Below are 23172 nucleotides of genomic sequence, written 5' to 3'. Positions count from 1 at the left end.
ACATCTAGACATAGATAAATTAAACTCACAAAGTGAATGTGATCTGAAAGCAGTAGGTGCATTGGAAAGAAATATGAATGCTAGAGATGTAGAATTCACAGACTTTGAATTAATTGATAGTTCTGGTGTAGAAAATGGCAAAGGAACACCCATTGGATTTATCAGATTTGCTCAACATCCATGGTGACTTTCTTAATGACCATTGTAAAAATGGTTGTAAAATTTAGTCAGGTCACATGGTGACCTGCTTAATGACCACAACGACTTACAACAGAAATTCTGGCTCAATTTTGGTCCTAAATCAAGAACTATCTACATTTGTATAAGCATGCTTGACCTACTATAATGTGGGCCTTTTGAACCAGCTGTAACTTCTCATTACTCCTCTTGAGGTAGTAGAGAAAATAATGCAGAAGGCGAAAAGATGGAGAGGAAGAGAAAATATGACTTCAAAGTATTACTAAGTTCTTTTCAGGTAACAGAAAGGAATGGCAGAAATAGTCAGTGGACCCAGTGAGGAAAAAGAAATCAAGAATGATAGTAAGTGAAAATGCTCCAGTCTGTTTCTATTATAAGAAAATAAGTCATTAAAAAAACCTGTTGGATCCACCAATGTGAGGAGACCTACAATAAATTATTTTATCCTCAGAGACATTTCCATCTACACACACACACACACACACACACACACACACACACACACGGGTGGGGGGTGGGGGTGGGGCAGCGAAACAAAAGTAAAGTTGTCTAAAAAAGCCTGGGAAAATCTGCTTGACATCAAAAAGACAGACATCAGACTGGATTTTGGAGAAGAAGGAAGAGCCATCTGTTTTATGTCTTACACTCCACACACTGTAGGAAATGACTCAATTCATTTGAAAGCATCATAGGGCTTTATAAAATAAGCACGAGCATCTCAAACTTTACTAACTACCATACAAATATATATGAAAAACCTATTAAAATTCTGAATGAGAATTTAAGATATACATTCTCTGGATCTTTTTTAAAAACAAAATCCCAAACAATGCATTAATTGAAAGTATATTAATGTAGCAGATACTGTATATCCATGGCTGACTATATTCATAAGTAGGAAAGACCACAACTGGCATTAAATATTTCAATTCTCTGAAATGTACCATGGATTTCTTTTCAAATCAAATTGCTTGATTTATGATTGCAGAATAAGCAGCTTACTGAATCTATTGCATTTGCCTTGAAATATAAATTGGCTAAAATTGTACATTAAAAGCTATATAACAATGGATGTAAAAAGCCCTCACACCCCCGTTAAAATGCCAGATTTTTGAGATAAAAAATCAGATCAAATTAATCACTTCAGAATTTTTCCCACGTTTAATATAACATATAAGGCATACAATTCAATTGAAAAATCAACTGAAATCTTTTAAGGGGGAAGAAATAAAAAATCTTACATGATATGACTGCATAAATGTGCACACCCTCTTATAAATAGGGATGTGATTATGCTCAGAATTAACCAATCACTTTCAAAGTGATGTTAAATAATAGTCAGTAAACACCTGCCATCAATTAAAGTGATTCGGATAAGCTATATAAAGTTCAGCTGTTCTTGAAGGATTTTTCTGACATTTACTCAGTTTCCTCTTACAGCAAAAGTTTACAAAGCATCAAAACATTTATGGCTTGTTGCAGTGTTCCAGTCATGTGGCCATGATTTATGTTTTTACCAGTTTCCAGCCAGTATTTTTCCTAGCAAAAAAACACCCTTAGAACGATGTGGATCATTTGATGACTGTGGCATTCATTTAACAACCACTGCAAAAAGTCATAAAATTGGGCACAGCCACATGGGTGTCTCAACTCATGACCATCATGACTTATAATTGAAATTCTGGGCTCCCTTACCATTGTAAGTTAAGGACTAGATGTTGTGTTATCAGCACAGCACAGGTTATTTATGTTTCTTCCTCGAATTTTAAAATAATGTTCATCTTTCAATCCAGTTTCCCTTAAAATATATACATGCATATACGGTATATGGATTGAATAAAAAGGGGTGAGTATATAGTGTTGCCTCATTCCTTTGCTAACCTGAAGCTAGTCTGTTTTATCGTGTGTTGTCCATATTGTGGCTTCCTGGCTATATATAGTTTTCTCATTAGGACAATTAGTTTTTTTTTTAGGATTCCCATTTTTCTAAGCACAAATTACACATTTACATGATCAACAATTTTAAGTGTTTATATAATGAATTAAGCATATAGTGAATTCCTTGGGATATTTTGGGGGGCTTTCTCATTGCTTAGGCAATAATGTCTTATTCCTTATTCCTTTTCTAAAGCCAGCATGAATATCTGGTACTCTTTTCCTATATAGGGCTCTAATCTGCATTGGATGATTATGTGCTTTATTTTGGTAGCTTGTGAAATTAAGGATATTGTACAATAGTTTGCATAATAAATCTCCTTATTTCAGTATGCAGATTGATGGAAATCTGTAGAGATTCTCAGTCAACCAGGTCATGGTTGTCTCAAAGGTGCTTTTTCATCTTCCAAAGAAAAAATAGGTAAGTCCAGTTGTCTCCTGAAGAAGCACCTTTGGGATATGCAGATTGATGTTCTCCAATCTGTTGGCCACTGCGTAATTCTCTAGACTTTTCTAACAGAGCTTGGTTAGAATTTTTACTGATCCTTCTTCTGTTGCTTGCCATATTTCTGTAAGTATTCCATCAGTTCCTGTAGCCTTTCATCTTGGCAAGGACTGGAATGCTAATGTAATTTCTCCTTCTAGTACAAGTAATCCTTGATGTACAATCACAATTGAGGCCAAAACTTCAGTGGTTTTGCCCCATTTGACGACATTGCTTGCTACAATTATTAAGTGAATCACTGAAGTTGTTAAGTTAGTCACATGGTTGTTAAGTGAATCTGGCTTTCCCACTGACATTGCTTGTTGCAAGGTCACAAAAGGGGATCACGTGACCCGGGGACACTGCAACCATCATAAACGAGTCAGTTGCCAAGAAACTGAATTTTGATCTTGTTACCATGGAGATGTTGCAACCGTCATAAATGTGAAAACAGTCATAAATCACTTTTTTCAGTGCCACTGTAATCTCAAATGGTCATTAAATGAACTGTTGTAAATTGAGGACTACCTGTACTAAGAGAGTACCTAATAAGTACCCAAATATGCAAGATTTTATAAGTAGGGGATATGTTTCTAAGGGGCACTGAGTGATGACATCTTTACTGTACAATAGTTCAATATACTCCTTCATATTTTCTCTTGGTATGAAGAAATTAATGATTATTATTAGTAGAAATGTGCAAAAAAATAATGTATGTAATATTACATACACAAAATAGTTGCAACACATGAACACAAATATTCAAGAAGTTTTTATCTGCACCAAAATGAAATTGTTGTTTTGTTCCAGATATTGACTAAACCACAGAAATACTGGGTAGTTCTTGGAATGAAAGGAGTAAGAGTAATAAAAACCCACAGATATCAATGGCAGCAGGTAAAGGAAGAAGAGAAGGGAGGGCATTAGGAAATTAAGGGAGAGGAAAATAGAGGTTCCTCTCAACAGGCAACTGCTGAGAGGAAGAATGAAGAGAGAAAATGGAAGAGTCGTCTTTCTACTTCCTCATGAAAATCATTCTAAAATTTTATTTTGATTAAAACCTGGGACAACACAAAACATTCTGGGGGATTGCTTTGTTTGATTTTAGAAGTTTTTTTAGAAATATTTTCTATTTTTTGCACTTTCCTAGTTATCATAACCATATTTGAAGCACACTTTAGAAGTCTGGTCTCTAATCCTCTTCTCCAAATTTTTGACCACTAAAACTTTGAACACAGAGAGGCTGAACATACAAAGAGACTTGATTACTGATAAAAAAGATGTCTGAATATAATTTTGTTAAGGAGTTAGTAACAAATTCCAATCCGATTTCAAGTGACCCAAGCTCAATAATGTCGATATTTAAGCTTATTAAATTTCATCAAGTAAAAACATTACAAGCATCTGAAGAATGGATGTGTATCCATATCATTTAAAATAAAAAAATCTATTCAATACCATGCAAAATTCATACATCAAATACAAAATACTTTCTCAAAAGCCTTGAAAAACTATGGAAAGAATTGGTATGAACTACTTTTTAATGTTTGTCAATCAACTGCATCTTATAGAAAGGTACAGAAAGCATTATTCACAGTGAAAGTCTTCCATAATGGAAAGACTTCCCGGTCGGTTGGCTGGTTGGTTGGTTGGTTATATGTTTATTTCAACCATTGTATAATTCTTGTCCAACGACAATTGGGACCAGAATTTCTATCATTAAATGAAGCAGTCAATAAGTGAATCATCATGTCAATGATCTGATTTAACACAGTTGTTAAATGAATCATGTGGTCATTAAGTGAATCATATGGGTGTTAAGTGAATCCAGCTTCCCTAACTGAATTTGCTTGTCTGGAGCTGGCTAGGGAGGCCATAAATTGTGATAATATGACTGCATGATATTCCAACCATTATAAATGTGAACTAATTGCCAAGTACCTGTATTGCCATCATGTGACTACAGGGAAAGTGCAATGAATTTTTAAGGATAAGTCATTAATTCATTTTTTCCAAGGCTGTTATAACTTCAAACCATTGTTAAAAGAATGGTTGTAAGTTGAGAACTACCTGCCTATAGCTATCCACTCATAGAAGTGGTTCTGGGCAATGCACAAAAGATACAGACTATACTATTTCATTGTAGTTATGTTCACAAATGTTGTTTATGTCATTTCTATACTTTCTATGTAAAACCAATATTAGAAATGAAAGTTCTAATTTCTGGTATGTGTAATCTGTTTTAAATATCTCCTAAATATTTAACTTTATAAGTAGTAAGAATTCCTCAACTGTAATTAATAGAACAGCCTAGAAAAAATAATATGCTGTTTCTGAAAACCTAGGTTCAACCTTTTTATACGTATTTCTTTCCAGGCTCCTCTATTAAAAATGATTACAAACCCCCTATACTTTATATTGTAATAATCCAGTTTGACTTTGATTACATTCAGTTTTAAACTACTATAAACATATTGAGAGTTATCATAATCAGAAATGGAAAAACAACATATATTGTGACGTTGAAAATTGAGAGGAGGAAAAACAGAGAAAAATTGATTGCTTTGGATCTAGTCACTTCTCCAGGTAACAACTCAATGGTGGTAACCACCATTCGATCAGCACCATTATAACTTGGAACAATCACTGATCAAATTCTTATAGGTCAAGATCTACATGAAAATGAAATAATAGTAGGTATTATAAGTAACAGGATTGCAAACATAGTTTGGTTCTGGATTATTGAGAATAAATATACAACTGGAAAGAATATTTGCAAACAGTAAATCCATTTATGTGATTATTCTCTTTAGTGATTCATATTTAATCCATTTTCCGGTCTAAGAATCCCTTCATAGCCCTTGCTTTAATCAAATAATACTATTATTCTGAATTATTTAGGCACTGACATGCTTCACAAAATATGAAACCACAATGGGAAAATATGAAACATTGTACTTAAAATGAAAATGAACTTCTAACAAAATATCAACACTTAAGTTTGATTTACCCAAGTTTAAAGTAAAAACAAAAGAACCCTCAATGTGTCAAAGCCAGTTGCAATGAGGAAAACAACGCTTCCAATCATGTCCAGCTAACTGAATATGCAAAATAAACTTAGACAAAAGGGCTTCTCTGTATTTTCTGAGATAGGTTAGCACTGAACATTCTATTAGAACATTTAAAAACTGAAGTCCCTGTTTTCATTGATGGAGTTTAATTACAACTGTAGCATTTATATGTGGTTTTATATGTGTTTGATGAAAAGAAGCAACAAAATTAGCACAATCCTTTATTCATATCACTAAACTCAATCTTTCTTATGAATTATTTAAACAAATGCCAAGTTATACAGTTCACAATATAAAATTGAATAATAAGCATTTTGATGAACTTCAATCTAGACCACAATTTTCTAGTTATTTTTCCCAAAATTGCATAACTTTCATAATTACTTTGTTTCTCCCAATAGTCTCTTCAAAAACAACATTTTGATTACTTTTTTTTACCTTGAGATCACGATATACAATCTTTCCAGAATGCAGATAGTCCAAAGCAGACACAATTTCTGCACCATAGAAGCGTGTGCGATCCTCAGAGAATACCCGCTCTCTCGACAAATGGAAAAACAGCTGCAGGGTAAATAGCAGGGACAGGATTGCAATAATTACTGATTTAGTGGGGGAAATTAACACAAACATAAAACACCTCTCATCACCATATTGTGATGATAGATAGTGTACTCTCAGTGGACATTCAGCACTCTTAGATAGCAGCTGGTTTATCTTTTCCAGGTTTCCAAGGGGGAAAAGCGAGCTGTTAAATCAGCATTTTAATCAATATACCAATCTTGTTTAAGGCATTTTCTTTGCTACCCATTTAACCTTCAGTTACCAGAGGAAAAATGTGCATCATCATCATTCTCTACTTTTTTCTTTCAGCTCCTTTTTCTCCTTGTTTTTTTTTAATTTGTAGCAAAGGAACTAAGGTAGGAATTCTACCAATCACTCTACCAAAACTTTTATATTAAACAAAATAATGAGTATGGTTTAAAAAGTGTGTTTGCTAAATCTAGGCATTAGAAAGAACAATTTAAACATTCAAATCCAACCCCTATCAGATCAGAAATTTCAGTTAAAGCATCAAAGTAAATGACTATTTTAGTCTCTGCTTGAATATATCCGGCAAAAGGAAATCCACTTTTCTGAGCAACTTGTTCCACTATAAAGTTTTTCTTTGGATAAGAAGTTCCAACCCAAACTTCATTCAGAAGATGCAGTTCTAGCTAGATCTATTACTCCTTTTCTGTGCTTAGTATCAGAAAAAAACATAACTTGAATTACTTATGTGTGAATTTGTTCAGGAACTTAAACACTGTTCAATTTTTCAACATTAAACATATTTAGCATTTAAAATCTTTTTTTTTTTTACAAAGGGTTAGTTTCTTCATCTTGTTTCCTTATTCTTTATTTCTTAAAGTAGGCTGCACGATACAGGTAGTCCTCAACTTATAACCACAGTTGGGATTGGAATTTCTGTTGCTAAGAAAGGCAATTGTTAAAGGAGTAGTGCCCAATTTTTCTATCATTTTGCCATTGTTGTTAAGCAAATCACTGCAATTGTTAAGTGAATCATATGGTCATTAAGTAAATAAAGTTTCCCCCATTAATTTTGCTTGTCAGAAGCTAGCTGGGAAGGTCACCAATGGTGATCACATTAGCCCAGAATGCTGCAAATCCTGAAAATACATGCTAGTTGCCTAGCACTTAAATTTTGATTGTATGACGATGGGGATGCTGAGACACTTATAAGTGGTAGGAGGACTGGTTGTAAATTACTTTTTTCAGTGCAGCTGTAACTTAAAATGGTTGCTAAACAAATGGTTGTAAGTTGAGAACTACATGTACTGTCATAGTACTCAAGTTGAGGATCTTAGTAACACAGGATAAAGTGGAACTATTACTTCCCTCTATTTGGAAATAATTGTATTTGCCTTTCTCAGTATAACATGTCACTTAGTTACATTCAGTTGGCAATAAATTATTATTCCGTCATATTTTTTATAAATGCCATTAGTCTGTAATGCTCACTTCAATGCCAATGCACTTGATTTGTTACCTAAGGGAAGAGCTTTGCATTTGTCTCTTAAATTTCATCCCTTATTTTCAACCATTCCTCTATCTTATCAGGGTTAATTTAAATTGTATTTCTTTCTTGTAGAATATTTGCAGTGTTGTGTCATTTGCAAATCTGATAAGTTTGTCCTCCACTTTTTCAAGTTACTTAACATCAGAGCATATAGCACTGAATCTCTTAGCATACACTTTTGTTCAACTGGATTAAGAATTACCAATGAGCACTCTTTCAGTAAAATTTTTGAGGTAGCTATATATGCTGTTCAGTTCTCATGCATGCTACCTATATTTGTAGACTAGCTATAATCAGACTGTCCTAGAATACTTTGTTAAATGTTTTGTTAAAAACAAAATTACCTATTAATCATTTTAAAAAATGATATAGGACAGAGCTAATAATACGTATTCCTAACAAATAGACAATGACTTTTAGTAGTAATCATATTGCTTTGAGATGCTTGCAGATTAATTTATTTAAGAGTCACCAAGAATCTTCTTAAGTATCAACATCAGATTGACTATTCTGCAGTCATTACATTCTGCTTTTGAAATATTTCTTTTTTCTTCCACTTTTTTCTTCTATTTGATCATGTCCGATTCTCATAGCCAGCGTGGACAAATCCAGAGTGGAATTCTACCAGTTCACACCTATTCTCTAGAACCGGTTGTTAACGTTGTAAGCAGTTCAGAGAATCGGTTGTTAGAAGAAATTACTGGCCTAATCCTGTAAGGAAGGCAGGAAGGAAACATTCTGATGTTGCTTACAAAAACTGCCTCTCCCGTTAACCCTTATTACATTCTTGGCAGGACTAAACTTCCTGTCTCAGGAACTTCTCTGGAGTTTTGTTTTTTCCGTCTCTGCTGGTACTTTGCTTGTGTGGAGTGACCATTCAAAGTTGCAATGGCACTGAAAAAAGTGACTTATGGCCATTTTTCACAGTTACAATTGTTGTAGCATCCCCACAGTCATGAGAGGCCAGGCGAAGAGATGCGTGCCTCGATGTGAGTGATGTTGAGTTAGCCACGCCCAACCAATAACAAGACCACCAAACCAGGCCCACCCAGTCACATGACCACCAAGCCACGCCCACCAACTAAGCCACACCCACAGAACTGGTTGTTAAAAAATTTGAATCCCACCCCTGGTCAAATCCCTGTAACTTTCTTGGCAAGCTTTTCTAAAACTGAAAGAAATTGACTGGCCCAAGGATACCCAGATGGCTTTGTGCTGGAACTCATGGTTTCCCAGTTTCTAGCTTGATGCCTTAACCATTACACCAAACTGGTTTTCTTTTTTTAAAGATAAGAACAATATTTGGTGTCTTCCAGTCCTATGGTATTTTACCAGTTCTCTAAGATTTCTAAAAGATAATGAATATTCATCAGTACCATCAGATAATGGTAACTCAGGTAATTCAGTTTCAACAAAGATGAACACAATTAGATACAAAGTTAATATAGTTCACAAAATTGAGCCAATAACGATAATTAGAATCACAGAATAAACTTGGAATGGAGTAGGGAGCCAGGGATCATGGTCCTAGAAGAAGAACTTACTTTGGAAAGGAGAAAGTGTGAATCAGGTATTATACACCATTCACACAAGAAGAGCAAGGCATCCAAAATGAGAAGCCACCTTCTGGTTGTGGACTCAATTGTAAGGGATGTAAATTTAGGAAAGAATACTGAGGTTTTGAAAGAGGTCAGGTGTCTACCAGGTGCTACTGCCAGCAGAGACAAGAAGCGAATTCTTAAGATAGTCAAGAATGCCAGCAAGAGCTGTGATGTTGATGCTATTATACATCTTGGTACAAATGATCTGTCCCAGAAGGATGTACTTTCTGTTCAGAAAGACTTCCAGAGCTGGGGGTATGAACTTAGCAATATGGACTATAGGCTTATCTTTTCAGAGGTTCTACCAGTATACAAAGAACAAAAAGGGAAAGGGCAGCGTGTAGCAGAGTTTAATGTGTGGCTAAAGGAGTGGTGTAAAAGGGAAGGTTTTGGTTTTATTAGTCATGATGTCTGCAGCTGGTCCAATGAAAAACTGTACAAAGAGATGGTTTGCATCCATCAAAAAAAGGGACTGAGTTACTTGGCATTAAATTCACAGATTTTCTGGATAAACATTTAAACTGAACAGCGGGGACAGAGAATTAATGGATTCAGAACATCTCTGTCCCCAGCAACCTAAAACTAATAAGGATACCAGTGCATACAAAATAGATGCTTGTGCAGGTAAGATTATCAACCTTGATGCCAACCAAAACCAAGCATTTAATAGTGAGTGCCATACCATGTGCACTAATCAAACAGGTAGCAAGAAAGTAGGGACAGGCAGGCACAACACAGGTTATGTAGACAGGAAACACAGTGTCAGACATAAAGATCTCAAGTGCCTATATACAAATGCACAAAGTCTGGGGAACAAAAAGGGTGAACTCGGCCTACGAATACATGAAGGTAAATATGATATAGTTGGAATAACAGAAATTTAGTGGGATGAAACCCATGACTGGGATATACTGGTAGAAGGATTCAAACTATTCAAAAAAAACCAGACCCCATAAAAGAGGAGGTGGAGTTGCACTGTATGTAAAGGACCACTATACTGCTACAGAAATGCATAAAACCAAAGATGAAACCCTCCTAGAATGCATATGGGTCAATATAAAAGAAAAAAAGAATGACATGGCCATAGGCGTATATTATAGGCCACCCAATCAAGCAGAAAAAATAGATGTCCTTTTTGCCAGCCAACTAACAATCATATGCAGGAAACACACAACAATAATAATGGGAGACTTCAATTATTTTGACATCAATTAGAAAACTAATTCTGCACTGTGAAAAATCAAATAAGTTCCTAACCAACCTAGTTGACAACTTTGTTGTCCAAAAGGTAGAGAGTGAAACTAGAGGGACAGCCATACTGGACTTAATTCTTACAAACAGAGAAGAAGTGATAGAGGGAGTTGAAACAGCAGGAACCTTGGGTGAAAGTGACCATGTCATACTAGAATTCAACATAACACAAACACAGGCAACAGAACATAATGATACCAGAGTCTTGGATTTTAAAAGAGCTGATTTCAATAAACTCATAGAGAACTTGGGAAAGATTCCATGGATGAAAATCCTAAAGGGGAGAACAACTCAAGAATCTTGGGAAACTCTAAAAAGTATGATCATAGAAGCCCAGACCAGCACAATACCACTGAGAAAGAAAAACAAGAAATCTAAGAAGAAACCAGCATGGCTGCACAAAGATCTCTCTGGCAAATTGAAAGAAAAAAGGACAAGTACAAAAAAATGGAAAGAAGGACATACAACTAAGGCATATCAGCAGATAGCCAGAATCTGCAAAGACGAAGTCAGGATAGCAAAGGCTCAGAATGAACAAAGACTTGCAACAAAAGTCAAAGATAATTTTAGAAAGTTTCTTCCAACATATAAATAACAAGAAAAAAAGTCAAGGAAACAGTCGGTCCACTAAAGAGAGAAGATGGCAAGGAAGTAACAGCAGAACTGCTTAACTCATTCTTTGCATCTGTCTTCACGCAAAAAGAAACTATAGCTCAACCCACCAAAAACGTAACTGTAAAAGACAGACCAGAAATAAAAGTTAAAATAAGTAAAAAAATAGTAAGAGAACACCTGTCTGATCTTGATGAAAAGTAACAAGTAAAATAATAACTAGCAGTCAGCACAGGTTTGTTAAAAACAGATCATGCCAAACCAATCTTATTTCATTCTTCAACACAGTGACTAAATTAGTAGACCAGCAAAATACCGTGGACTTAATATATTGAGATTTCAGCAAGGCATTTGACAAAGTAGACCACAACCTACTTCTTAGTAAGCTAGAAAAAGGTGGAATAGATAGCACCACTACTAGATGGATTCGCAACTGGCTGGCAAACCGTACTCAACGAGTAGTCCTTAATGGGTCTAAGTCTACATGGAGGGAAGTAAGCAGTGGGGTGCCACAAGGTTCCATCTTAGGCCCAGTACTCTTCATTAACGACTTAGATGAGGGAATAGAAGGGGAACTTACCAAATTTGCAGATGATACTAAGCTGGCAGGAATAGCTAACACCCAAGAAGATAGGCTCAAGATCCAGGTGGATCTTGACAGACTACAACACTGGGCCATATCTAATAAAATGAAATTCAATATAGAGAAAAATAAAGTCCTACACTTAGGCAAGAAAAACCAAAAGTACACATATAGACTGGGTGAAACCAGGCTCAATAGCAGTAACTGTGAGAGGGATCTTGGAGTCTTAGTGGACAACCAGCTAAATATGAGCCAGCAGTATGCAGCTGCCACCAAAAAAGCGAATGCAATCCTAAATTGTATTAACAGAGGGATACAGTCAAGATCAAGGGAAGTACTAATACCACTCTATAAAGCCTTAGTAAGACCACACCTATACTACTGCATCCAGTTTTGCTCACCACATTATAAAAAAGATGTTGAGACTCTAGAAAAAGTACAGAGAAGAGCAACCAGGATGATTAGGGGACTGGAGGCTAAAACATACAACGAACGGTTGCAGGAACTGGACTTGGCTAGTCTAGTAAAGAGAAGGACCAGGGGAGACATGATAGCGGCCTTCCAATATTTGAGGGGCTGCCACAGGGAGGAAGGGGTCAAGCTATTTTCTAAAGTGCCTGTAAGCCAGACAAGGAATAATGGATGGAAACTGAACAAGGAGAGATTTAACCTGGAAACAAGGAGAAACTTTCTGACATTGAGAACAATCAACCAATGGAACAGCTTGCCCTCAGAAGTTGTGGGAGTGCCATCACTTGAGACTTTCAAGAGATTGGACTGCCATTTGTCAGAAATGGTGTAGGGTCTTCTTCTTGGGCGGGGAGTTGGACTAGATGACCTACAGGGTCCCTTCCAACTCTGATTATCTGTATCTGTATCTGTGTCAGATATCACTGAATCCATTCCCTTCCTCAGTGTAGGGTCTAACAAAGCATCTCTCAATAGAAGCTCATCTAGCCTCTGAAGACCTCTAGAAAACAACATTTGGCAACTTGCCTAAGAGCTCATACAGGTAGTCCTCAGGCTATGACCATTCATTCCGCAACTATTCAAAATTACAATAGCGCTAAACAAATGGTAGTTACAACTAGTCCTCAGTCATGGCCATTGCAACATGTGGTCACATGGCCAAAATTTGGGTCCTTTGCAGTCCTCCCACATTTACAACTGCATGCGCTTCAACTTCCCCTCTCCATCTATCTTCCTCCCATTTACACCATTTTGACCACCACTCTGCTACTCTACATTCTGCCCTGTATCCCACCCACCCCTCACTGCCCCCAGCTGACCTTCGCCATCTTCTTCCTTCTGTTGATGAGGTGCACCTGGCCGAGGCAGCTGCTGGCCCTTCACGAGACCTCCACGACACTTCTGCGAGGAGGAAGAAGATGGCGAAGGTCAGCTGGGGGTGGTGGGGTAGGCGACAGCAGCAGAGTGCAGGGCAACCAAAAGGGCAGAGATGGGAGAGGTAGGTGGGAGGGAGCTGAAGTGGAGACAAGCATGGCAGAGTGGAGCAACCTCATCTGCTGAAAGGAGCTCCCAGGACTCAGATGGTGGGGAACAGCACGACAAAGATGGCAGTTCATGCAGGGCAGGAGAAAGATGCGGTCTTCACTTAATGATAGCATGGTCCTTGCCTAACAACCACAATCAAGACTACTGGAACTGCCTTTACTAGTGTAGTCACATGATGTTCCACCTAATGACCACTGCACTTAGCAACAGAAATTCCAGTCCAATTAGGATCATTAAGTATTCAAGAGGTTCCTCTTGATGAACAGCCACAGCCTGCTTCCATGTAATCTACTGGTCTGCCTTTGGAGCACTAGAAATTATCCACACCTTAACTTTTAATATATCTGAACACTGCTATCATAATTAGTTTCTCCTGTCATTTCTACAGGCTAAAGTTAACCCACATCCTTTACCATTCCTCATAGGATTTGCCTTCCAGATATTTTACCATTTTGATAGCCTTTCTCTAACTCATTTTTTTCACTGTACCTTTTAGAATTATACTACCTAGATCTGTACATAGTATTCCATATGTGGTTTGAGCAGAGCAGATTAGAGCTGAACACTTAATTCCTGTGACACAGGTTCTATATTCCTGTTAGTGCATCTCAGGATGGCATTTACCTTTTATCTTTTCTATCACACTTCTGATTGACATGGACACCCAGACTCTTTTCACATGTACTATTCCAAGCCAGCTCACATCATCCTATATTTTTGTTTCCCACTCAGATGAAGAACTTTACATTTCTCCCTGCTAAATTCTATTCTGCTCACTTCAGCCAGTGCTCAACCCTGTCTAGATCTTTTTGAATTTTTTATCTTGCATTAGCCCTACCTCTCAGCTTTATACCAACTGCAAACTTTCTAAGTGTCCCCCAAACTCTCTTATCCAAGTCATTTATAAAACTATTGAACAGCATAGGATCCAAAACAGAACCCTAATGTACTCCAATCAAAATTCTTTCCAAAATGAAGTGGTCATTAATGAGCATTCCTTTTGTTTGATTATTCAGTCAATAGTCAGTGCTTCTCTGTTAGTCCTTAACAGATAATTAATATCTGTTAGAAACATATTGCTCCATTTCTGGAATGCAGAAATTCTACATTTTGAGAGGAGCAAAGTAAGAGTTAAGAAATTCAGCCTTCTCATAATAACCCATTATCACTTTAATATTTTTATTTTTAATATTTTTTCTCACAATGCCGCATGTTCTTTTTTATTTTTTTCTTTCTTTCTAATGGAGACAGAAAATCTTCTCTGTTATTTCAGGTACTTCAAACCTGAGCTCATTCATACTGGCATCTTTAGATTTCTGTTATTTTCCCTTCTTATGAAAACTGTTTTCTCCTTCATGATGTTACTTGGTAGAATTTCCCATTGTTTCTGGGAAATTTTATCCTTAATTATTTGAAGCTATTTTATCCAACCTAACTCCCAGCAGAATTCATTAAGATCCACTTTCTCATGTTACCAAAGATATAACCATATAATTCCATTAAATTAATGATAACTCATTCATTCATAAACTTTGTGAATTAAATATTTAAGATATGTAATGCTGTATGATATAAATTGCAGCAACATTGTTCATATGCATTGGGAATTCAATAGCAATCCAATTCCAACAATTATTAAAAATGGGTTTTCTTTACAAGTTTTGTTTTCTGCATATTAAATCCAATTTGTACTATCATAAGAATATAACTTTCTGTCCCAAAATACTCTAGAATAAAAAGTTAATTAAGTACTTGCATATCCTCACCAAAATATTTCTAATACGAGACTTAAATTAAATAGAATTACAGAAGAAATGCTATGAAATAAGAATCATGAGAGAGAGAGAGAGAGAGAGAGAGAGAGAGAGAGAGAGAGAGAGAGAGAGAGAGATTTTGTCAAGATGAAGAATAACGCTGTCTTCAATGGTATTTTTGTTATAATCAAAATGTTTAAATTCTATAGAGAATTTTATAGCAAAACATAGAGGTAAATTGTCTAATAAAACTGAAGTATAAAAAAGGATAAAACAAGTGAAATTCTAATACTTTTAAAGGTAGTCTCAATTAAATTAATATTCTGAGATTCAATAAAAGAAAAAAGTTTATGTAATAAGTAAATGGCAGAAAATTCCTTTTTTAAAAATCCAAACTTCCCTACCCATAGATCATCTTAAACTTGCTATGCATTTTGCTCACAGGAAGGGACTAAGAAGTTCAATATTTTTAGTTATTTGATATTTATTCAGCAAATTTATTTATTCAGCAAATTGAGAAATGCATGTGAGTAGATAGGACAAGTGTTAGTAAAAAGAAATGTTACCGAGATTTTAGTTACAGCAAAGGACTATGTCAGTAGACTTAATAGTTAAGACAGAAATCAAAACAATAACACTAGTTGCTTCACATCTTACCTCTCCTCCATTGACATATTCCATCACAAAACATAATCGATCCTTGGTCTGGAATGAATATTTCAAAGACTTAAAGGGAAAAAAATTGCAGTTATTAAAGCAGCTTACCTTCCAGCAATAAAGACAAATACACAGTATAATCATGTCATATATTAAATTCATATATACCTCAGTCCTATAACTATATAATCAGAAGTAATATGAAGGTCAATGGAATTTAACACTATAAAAGTGTTAAATGACATATAAAATGTGATTTAATTTCCAAATAAAAACAGCCATGCAAACAACTTAGAGAAGTGTTTTGGGAAATGCTTCTTAAAAAACTACTGCTCAAGTTTCAAATTATGTGTCCCCTCAAAAGCACAGCACACCAGATTTAAGGCCTTTTAACATTGTCTGAGGACGAGTATGCACAAACATATGACAATTCTATTTGTGTCAGTCCTAGAAAAGGAATTAATGCTTCAAGCAAATAGTTAAGAGGGTTACTAAACACTATGAATGGTTTTGAACAGCTAAAGTATAAAAGGAAATCAGGGGAAGGTATGGATAGAGATTGTGACCTTCTTGGTAATTCACAACAGAAGTGTTAGTAGTATCACAAATATGTTTGCATTAATGAATTCAACTAAGTGATTTCTTGACATACTGTGTAAGAAAATCCTGCCACTGAATAAGTTGCAGGAAATTGATCGGAACCTTTTAATAAATTCAAGCTCAGCTGTTTCTGAATAAATATGGTCTTTGTAACCTATGCTCAAGAATGGCACTTTGTCACTGACAAAAAAGAGATTAAAGAAAATGTGTCCATAAAGATTCTCAATCATCCAGCTCATGATTGTCCCAAAGGTGCTTTTCAAAAGGCACTGAAGAAGCTTCCTGGATGGGAAGTGAAACATTTTCAAGGAAAAAAACCAAGGAAGTCTAGTTGCCTTTTGAAAAATACTTTTGAGATAAGGACATGTCGACATGTCTTTAAAGTGTCTAATGATAGCCTTTATTCTACTACTTCAATGTACTTTGGACTTCAGCATTTATCAAAAATTCTAATTCCTTTTCTACTTTCAAATATAGATAATTTCTTACTTCATTTTAATTTGCAAATTACATCTAATTCCCATCATCTTTTGTGTCCATTATTACTGCATTTGAGGTAGCAATCCTCAAATATTTATGAAATCACACATTTGCATTATATTGTGTTTTAACAGATATTAACAGAACATGGAGGTCTTCTAGATCAACTCCCTGTTCAAGCAGGAAACCCTGTATCATTTCAGATAAATGACTGTCCAATCTCTTCTTAAAATCATCCAGTGATGGAGCAACCAGTTTCTAAAAGCAAGCTGTTCCACTGATCAATTGTTCTGTTAGGAAATTTATCCTTATTTCTTTATTGGTCCTGTCATTGACTAGTTTCCATCCAATGTTTTTTGATCTGCCATTATGTACTCTGGAGAATAGGTTGACTTCCTCTTTTTTGTGGCAGCCCCTTAGATATTAGAACACTGCTATCATATTACCCTAGTATTTCTTTTCATCAAACTAGACATAACCAATTCCTGCAATCATTCTTTGTATGTTTTAGCCTCCAATCCCCTAATTATCTTTGCTCTCTTCTCTGCACTCTTCAAACATCTTAATTATATTGTGGAGTTCCAACATCTTAATTATATTGTGGTGACCTAAATTGTATGCAATATTCCAAGTGTGGTCTTTCCAAGGCATTATAAAGTGATACTAACACTTCAGATGATCTTGATTCTATTCCTCTGTTAACACAGTCCAGGACTGCATTAGCTTTTTTGGCAGCTAAAGCACACTGCTGGCTCATATTTAAATGATTGTTCACTAGGACTAGAAGATCCCTCTCACAGTTACTACTATTAAGCCAGGTACCACCTATTATATACCTGTGCATTTAGTTTTTCTTGATATTACTTACCTTTGTCACCACTGAATTTTATTTTTGTAGACAGGGTATTGCAAGCTGTTTTAGGTGCTGCAAGCTATTTTACTCCTCTTTTGATTTTAATTAGGTTGAATAATTGTCTTAGGGGCAAAAGGAAATATGATGGCTGTAAAGCATTGTGAAGCAATATATAAGTATAAGTGCTATTGCTATGATGCAAAGAAAAAGTGTACCTCTCTTTACAGCAACTCATAATAAAAAATGAATTCTTCTCTGGAATCTTTTATAATTTGCAGCTATTCTAATACAATATCATGATAGTGTAAAGTACCCACAATATATATCAAAATATAAATGATGAACCCATTATCACTTTTCTTTTCTCAATAAACCTTTCACTGTGTATGAATTTGAAGTATCCCATCTGTTTAGTTCAGCATTATTATATTGGAGGTTATCACTGCTAAGTATTCAAAACAGAACTGTTGATGCAAATATTCTGGACCAAAAATGTCTTGGTAGATTAGCAACAATTGGATATGCTAAAGAAACTGACATAAACAAGACACACCATAAGGCTCTGAAGTATAATCTGTTTATTGGAAACCTTATTAAGTCTTGTCCAGATAATTACAGCTGTATAAAAATACCACTTCTATTGACTCATACAGGATCATTTGAAACTTATAAATATGTGAATACATGATACAGCTGGGAGAAGAAATATAGATCACTCTGAAGGTAAATAGAAAGTAGCTAAAAAGGGCTTTTTCTCCACAATATTTAACCCTTCTTCTCTGCAATATGAAGATACTTTTTTATCTTAAATAAAGAACTCTATAACATTACTATTCTGAATTATTTTTTTATTATTTGGGTCTGAAGATAAAATTAAAGGTTGAAGGAATAAGCCTCATATGAATAATTCATGGCAAACCCTAAATATAATCCAAAAAGCATGAAAGAAATAGGACCTGTGGGTGAAATTAATTTCTAGAAAAATGTCCTGAAAGCTAAATATAGTCTTAATATAATGACAACTAAATTTAACTTTCATATAAGAATGGTATATTTTTATTAAGAGATTTAAATGAGAAACCACTCTTCTCAAGAATATTTCAAACAATATAAAATAGAAATATAGAGGAGCACAAAAAGAACTTTAATGGAGTTCATAACTGGTTTTAGCAGAAAACTAAATTAATACATTTGCAACATGAGAATAGTACACTTTTTCCAAACTGATCTACTACCAGCAGAAACTCCAGTCAAGACAGAATGTACACAACTGGAGAACAATATATATTTATTTTACAGCTGTGCAGATTGGGTCAGTGAGGTGTTTCTCCAGATCATGGATGTCAAACTTGTGTCGTCACGTGACGTATCGTGACTTTTTTCCCCCTTCGTTAAACCAGGAGTGGGCATGGTCAGCGCGTGAAGCATCTGGCCTGTGGGCTGCGAGTTTGACAGTCCTGCTCTAGATCCATGGCATATTTTCCCTACATGCATATATAGGGGGATAATATAACTTCATTGGAATTGCCAATGAAACAGTGTTTTATTTAAACACTTGAGTGGTATAGGGAAGACTTCTCTATAAAGGCATGGATAGCAGATATTTTTATGGGAGAATCATCTAAAGATAGTTTTTCTGAAAACATTTAACATATACTTAAAGTCATTCTACTAAAAAACTTAAATTGTAACATTTGCTTTTTACTTAAAATTATAGTCCATAAATGTAGCTTTGAATGAACGTCACAAAGTATATTCATGATTTTTTTACCCAAGATAAATTATATGTGCCTAGCAGTTTATATATCTAACTAATTGTCTATTTAGCTCACAAAATTGTTCAAGTGACTAGAGGTCCAATGCCATGAATTATAAGTCCTAAATACTACCCAGTCTAGGGAATAGTGAAGGTATCAATATTAAAGTTGAAAAAGTAATTTACTGCAAACTGAATAAATTGCCAGAAATAATAACTGGGATAGTTTTACCTTTAAAAATTTGCATTGTAGTGGAAGTTGTGATTGTTTCTGATTAAATAAAATATATCTTGTCTATTAGATAGCAATAATAATTATTGATCTTGTTCCAATCTATATATTATAGAAGAAAATAAATGCTAGAACATCTGATCTAGCTCTTGAATATGCATTAAGTTTTTCCTAGCAAAGTTTTTATCCTGGATCGCTGATATATGTCATTTGGGCTGAATCTGAAAAACACTTTTGAATTTTAATACTGTTGGTTACCCCATTTATCTTCTCAACAAGAATACTAGCTAGTTGTAAACCTATTTTATATGTATGAATCAGTTCCATTCTATTTTCTCAACTAATCCATTTAGTGTCTTTATCAGTTGGGATTTTTAAAGCATTTTTGGTGTTCTTTGCAAACAATTTTTTCTTCTATATTTCAACAAAAAGTCACTGCATCTGACATTTTTGGTTGTTTTAGGTGATTTAACTGAAAAATTGTACTCTCGTTGCCTTTTTTTAAAAAAATCCCACCTTGGCTGAAGATGAGTAGGAAAATCGGAGCAGGGTGGAACGGCGAGGAACAAGAAGACATATAAGAAGAATATAGATTGGGGCACCCATTCTGTTTTTGATGAGCATACCTGCACAAAGCCACCTGCCTCTAAGGAATTGCTGCATACACACAGTTCAATGCACTACTTAAAAAAATTAAAGCAATATAGTACGATGGGTGATTCGAAAGAAAAGAGGTAGGGAGGAGGAGACAGAAGAGACAAGACCAGACAAAAACATGCTGTGATCCATACAATCATGTGTTTGTGTTAATACTCTTAACAGTGTTATATATTATATATACATTGAGTTTCACAATGCATTTAAACAACTGAAAAGTTTGTGTTTGTAGGTTGTTAGTTGTACACTGAGAAGCAGTTGGTACAATTATTTAAATGTCAATACTGTTGGAAGAACATGACAAAACACTAGTAATGTACACTATAATTGAAGATACTGGTTATCATTTTCAAAGACCTGTCTTACTCATGGCCTGGGTATCGTCAAGACCATCCTGTCCGACCATCCTTGCCAATCCAGTAAAATCACGGAAAGAAGTTTTGCTGAAGATCCCAAACCCGAGAGAAGTCTACCTGCAGTGCCAGCCTGCATAGATAACTTGCCATTACACATTTTCACTACTGGATTGCTTTTGCAGAACTGATGAAACTGAGCTCTTTGATAGAACATTATCAGGTCATTAAGATCTGACTCTCCCCTAACAGATGGTTACCATTATTGTTTTTTTCTCCTCAGTTCCTTATGATAGTATAAATTTCTTCTATATGCCATTCAAACACAACAACCCTCCATCTTTTGCATCTGGTGACAAAGTTTTGAACATATACTGTGACTATTATGCACTTGAAATCAGCCTAAAATATATTAATTAAGAACTGGACTGAACCAAACTAAGCTAAATAATGGTACTGGTACCAAAGACATTGAAAATATGCTATGATTTATTTAAAGTATTTCTATATCAATTTTTAATTTAAAATCATCAAGTTTTTTAAAACACAATTAATAATCCCCAAACCATTTCCTAAAATTGTTTCTCTTCTCTTTCCACTTATAGTATAATGCCTAAATATATACCTCCAAACTTAAAGTCACCTTATTACTGTATAGTTTAGGAATAATCTATCCAGTAAAACATTCTAGAAATTAATGAGAATAATTTCCAAGTAGTTTTACAAAACACTGTAAATTTAATTATCCATACTCACTGTTAGAAAAGGATGTCTAGTGTTTTTCAATACTCTACTTTCTGTAAGTGTGTGAGCCACTTCATCCTAAAAAATAAAAAACACAATATTAAAATCAGTAATTTTAGAAAAAACAAAATACATCAAAATATTATTGTAAAAAGGTAAGAAGTTTCTGGAATATCATACACTGAGTATTTTTAAAAAGGGAAAGGAAACAGGATATTCAAAAGCTTCAAAAGGATACATCATACATGATAATTCATTCACATCAAACCTATAACAAACAGTATTGCTACAACACTGTGATAAAATAATAATTTTAGTCTCCTGTACTATTGAATTATGGAATCCAGTATTTATTGTTCAGAAAATTATGAGTCTTTCCTTGAATAATCACTTTTTAAAGTATAAAAGAATACAAAGAGATGCAAAATCTTTTGTTAGTGTTCCGATCTGACATGGGCCATTAGGACTTATAGACTAAAGTTAGAATAGTCTACCAATGGTTGGCTTCTTTTGGTATGTTCAGAATGGCCTTTTTTGGTATGTTCTGTGAGCAGAACATTTTCATATTGTAATATTCGATGTATCTCTAAAATGTGCCGTCATAGAAATAAATAATCAAGATCTAGAGCACAAATGCTGTAGACCATGGCTGCTATGACATGTAAACAGTATGGTATTCATCAAGAATGACATGTCATACAACATCTACTGAATCTGTAGGGATGGGCCATAATTATTCAGCAAAAAGTATTTTTGAATATAATTTAATACAGTTCAGTCCCAATATCTGTTGTTAAAAAAATCAGACAGGAGATAAGGTGAAAAAGCTCTACCTGAAATCCTGGTGACCTGCTAGCAAGAGTCAACTATTCTGCAACACATAGTCACAGACTGGTTTGGTATGGGCAGTTGGTGTCACAGTATACTAACTGTGTGTTCCTTGCTTCATTCTGAGCTTGGCTATTTTCTTGCAAACATTTCATTACCCAAACTAAATAACATCATCAGTGTTAGTAAGGAGTGGGGTTTGCTCTCAGTTTATATTCTAGTGGCTTCTCCTGTTAGTGTTTGTGGGGACGGTCTTAGAGATTCTTTAGTTGGGTTGTTTATTGTTGGTTGTTTACTATTATACTAAATGTATACCCAGATGCAATACTGAGGTTTTAAGAATTACTTTATAGAATTACATAATGGGACTGTAGGACCGGGGGGTGGGGATCAAAATTTCTGCAAAATAACAGCCTCTACATTGCGAATGAATCCCATTTCCAGCTTCCATTGAACCAGAAGACTTATACTTAAGAGAAACTTGTTATCTTTAAAATTCTGGTATGTCTGATTAAAGCCTTTATATCACAATATAAAGAAGTTTAAGAAGTTTATTCCAATAAGTTTTATAAGAGTGAAAATGAGCTATTTTCAGAAATATCTATATTTACAACAAAATTATATTAAACACATAAACATACCTTTGCAATAATAACTTCCTTTTTTAAAATTTTCATAGCATAATATTTCCCACTTGCCTTCTCCCGGACCAGAATAACTTTGCCAAAAGTGCCTTTGCCAAGTAGTTTTAAGTAATCAAAATCATTCATTGTCTGCATGAAGTATAAGATGAAAAATTAATGGAATTTACAGCTTGCAGATATTGTGTTCATTAAAATATTGTTGTCCATCAGTAAAATCTATGGTTATCAAGAAAAAAGCAATTTTTTACAAATCAGCATGGTATGATTCCAAATTCTGATTCTCATTT

General features: G+C 34.8%; 1 protein-coding gene across 3 annotated transcripts in view; it reads right to left on the bottom strand.

Moving 5' to 3' along the window:
* AKT3 (AKT serine/threonine kinase 3) overlaps nucleotides 1-23172 on the bottom strand; it is a 159250-nt gene that overhangs the window by 37202 nt on the left and 98876 nt on the right. For 2 of the 3 annotated variants that reach the window (XM_026705238.2, XM_087936850.1), the window contains 4 exons: nucleotides 22883-23014; nucleotides 21426-21491; nucleotides 15739-15807; nucleotides 6127-6249 (listed from right to left, as the gene is read on the bottom strand). In XM_026705238.2, the coding sequence (XP_026561023.1) occupies nucleotides 6127-6249; nucleotides 15739-15807; nucleotides 21426-21491; nucleotides 22883-23014 (390 nt within the window). The remainder of the gene's footprint in view (nucleotides 1-6126; nucleotides 6250-15738; nucleotides 15808-21425; nucleotides 21492-22882; nucleotides 23015-23172) is intronic. The other variant, XM_087936847.1, reaches the window with a different exon arrangement.

The sequence above is a fragment of the Pseudonaja textilis genome, chromosome 1 (assembly GCF_049901715.1).
Source record: "Pseudonaja textilis isolate UNSWEBS1 chromosome 1, rPseTex1.2, whole genome shotgun sequence".
Lineage (NCBI taxonomy): Eukaryota > Metazoa > Chordata > Lepidosauria > Squamata > Elapidae > Pseudonaja > Pseudonaja textilis.
Note: the sequence above shows the minus strand (reverse complement) of the source record. Positions and strands in the feature narration are given on the sequence as shown.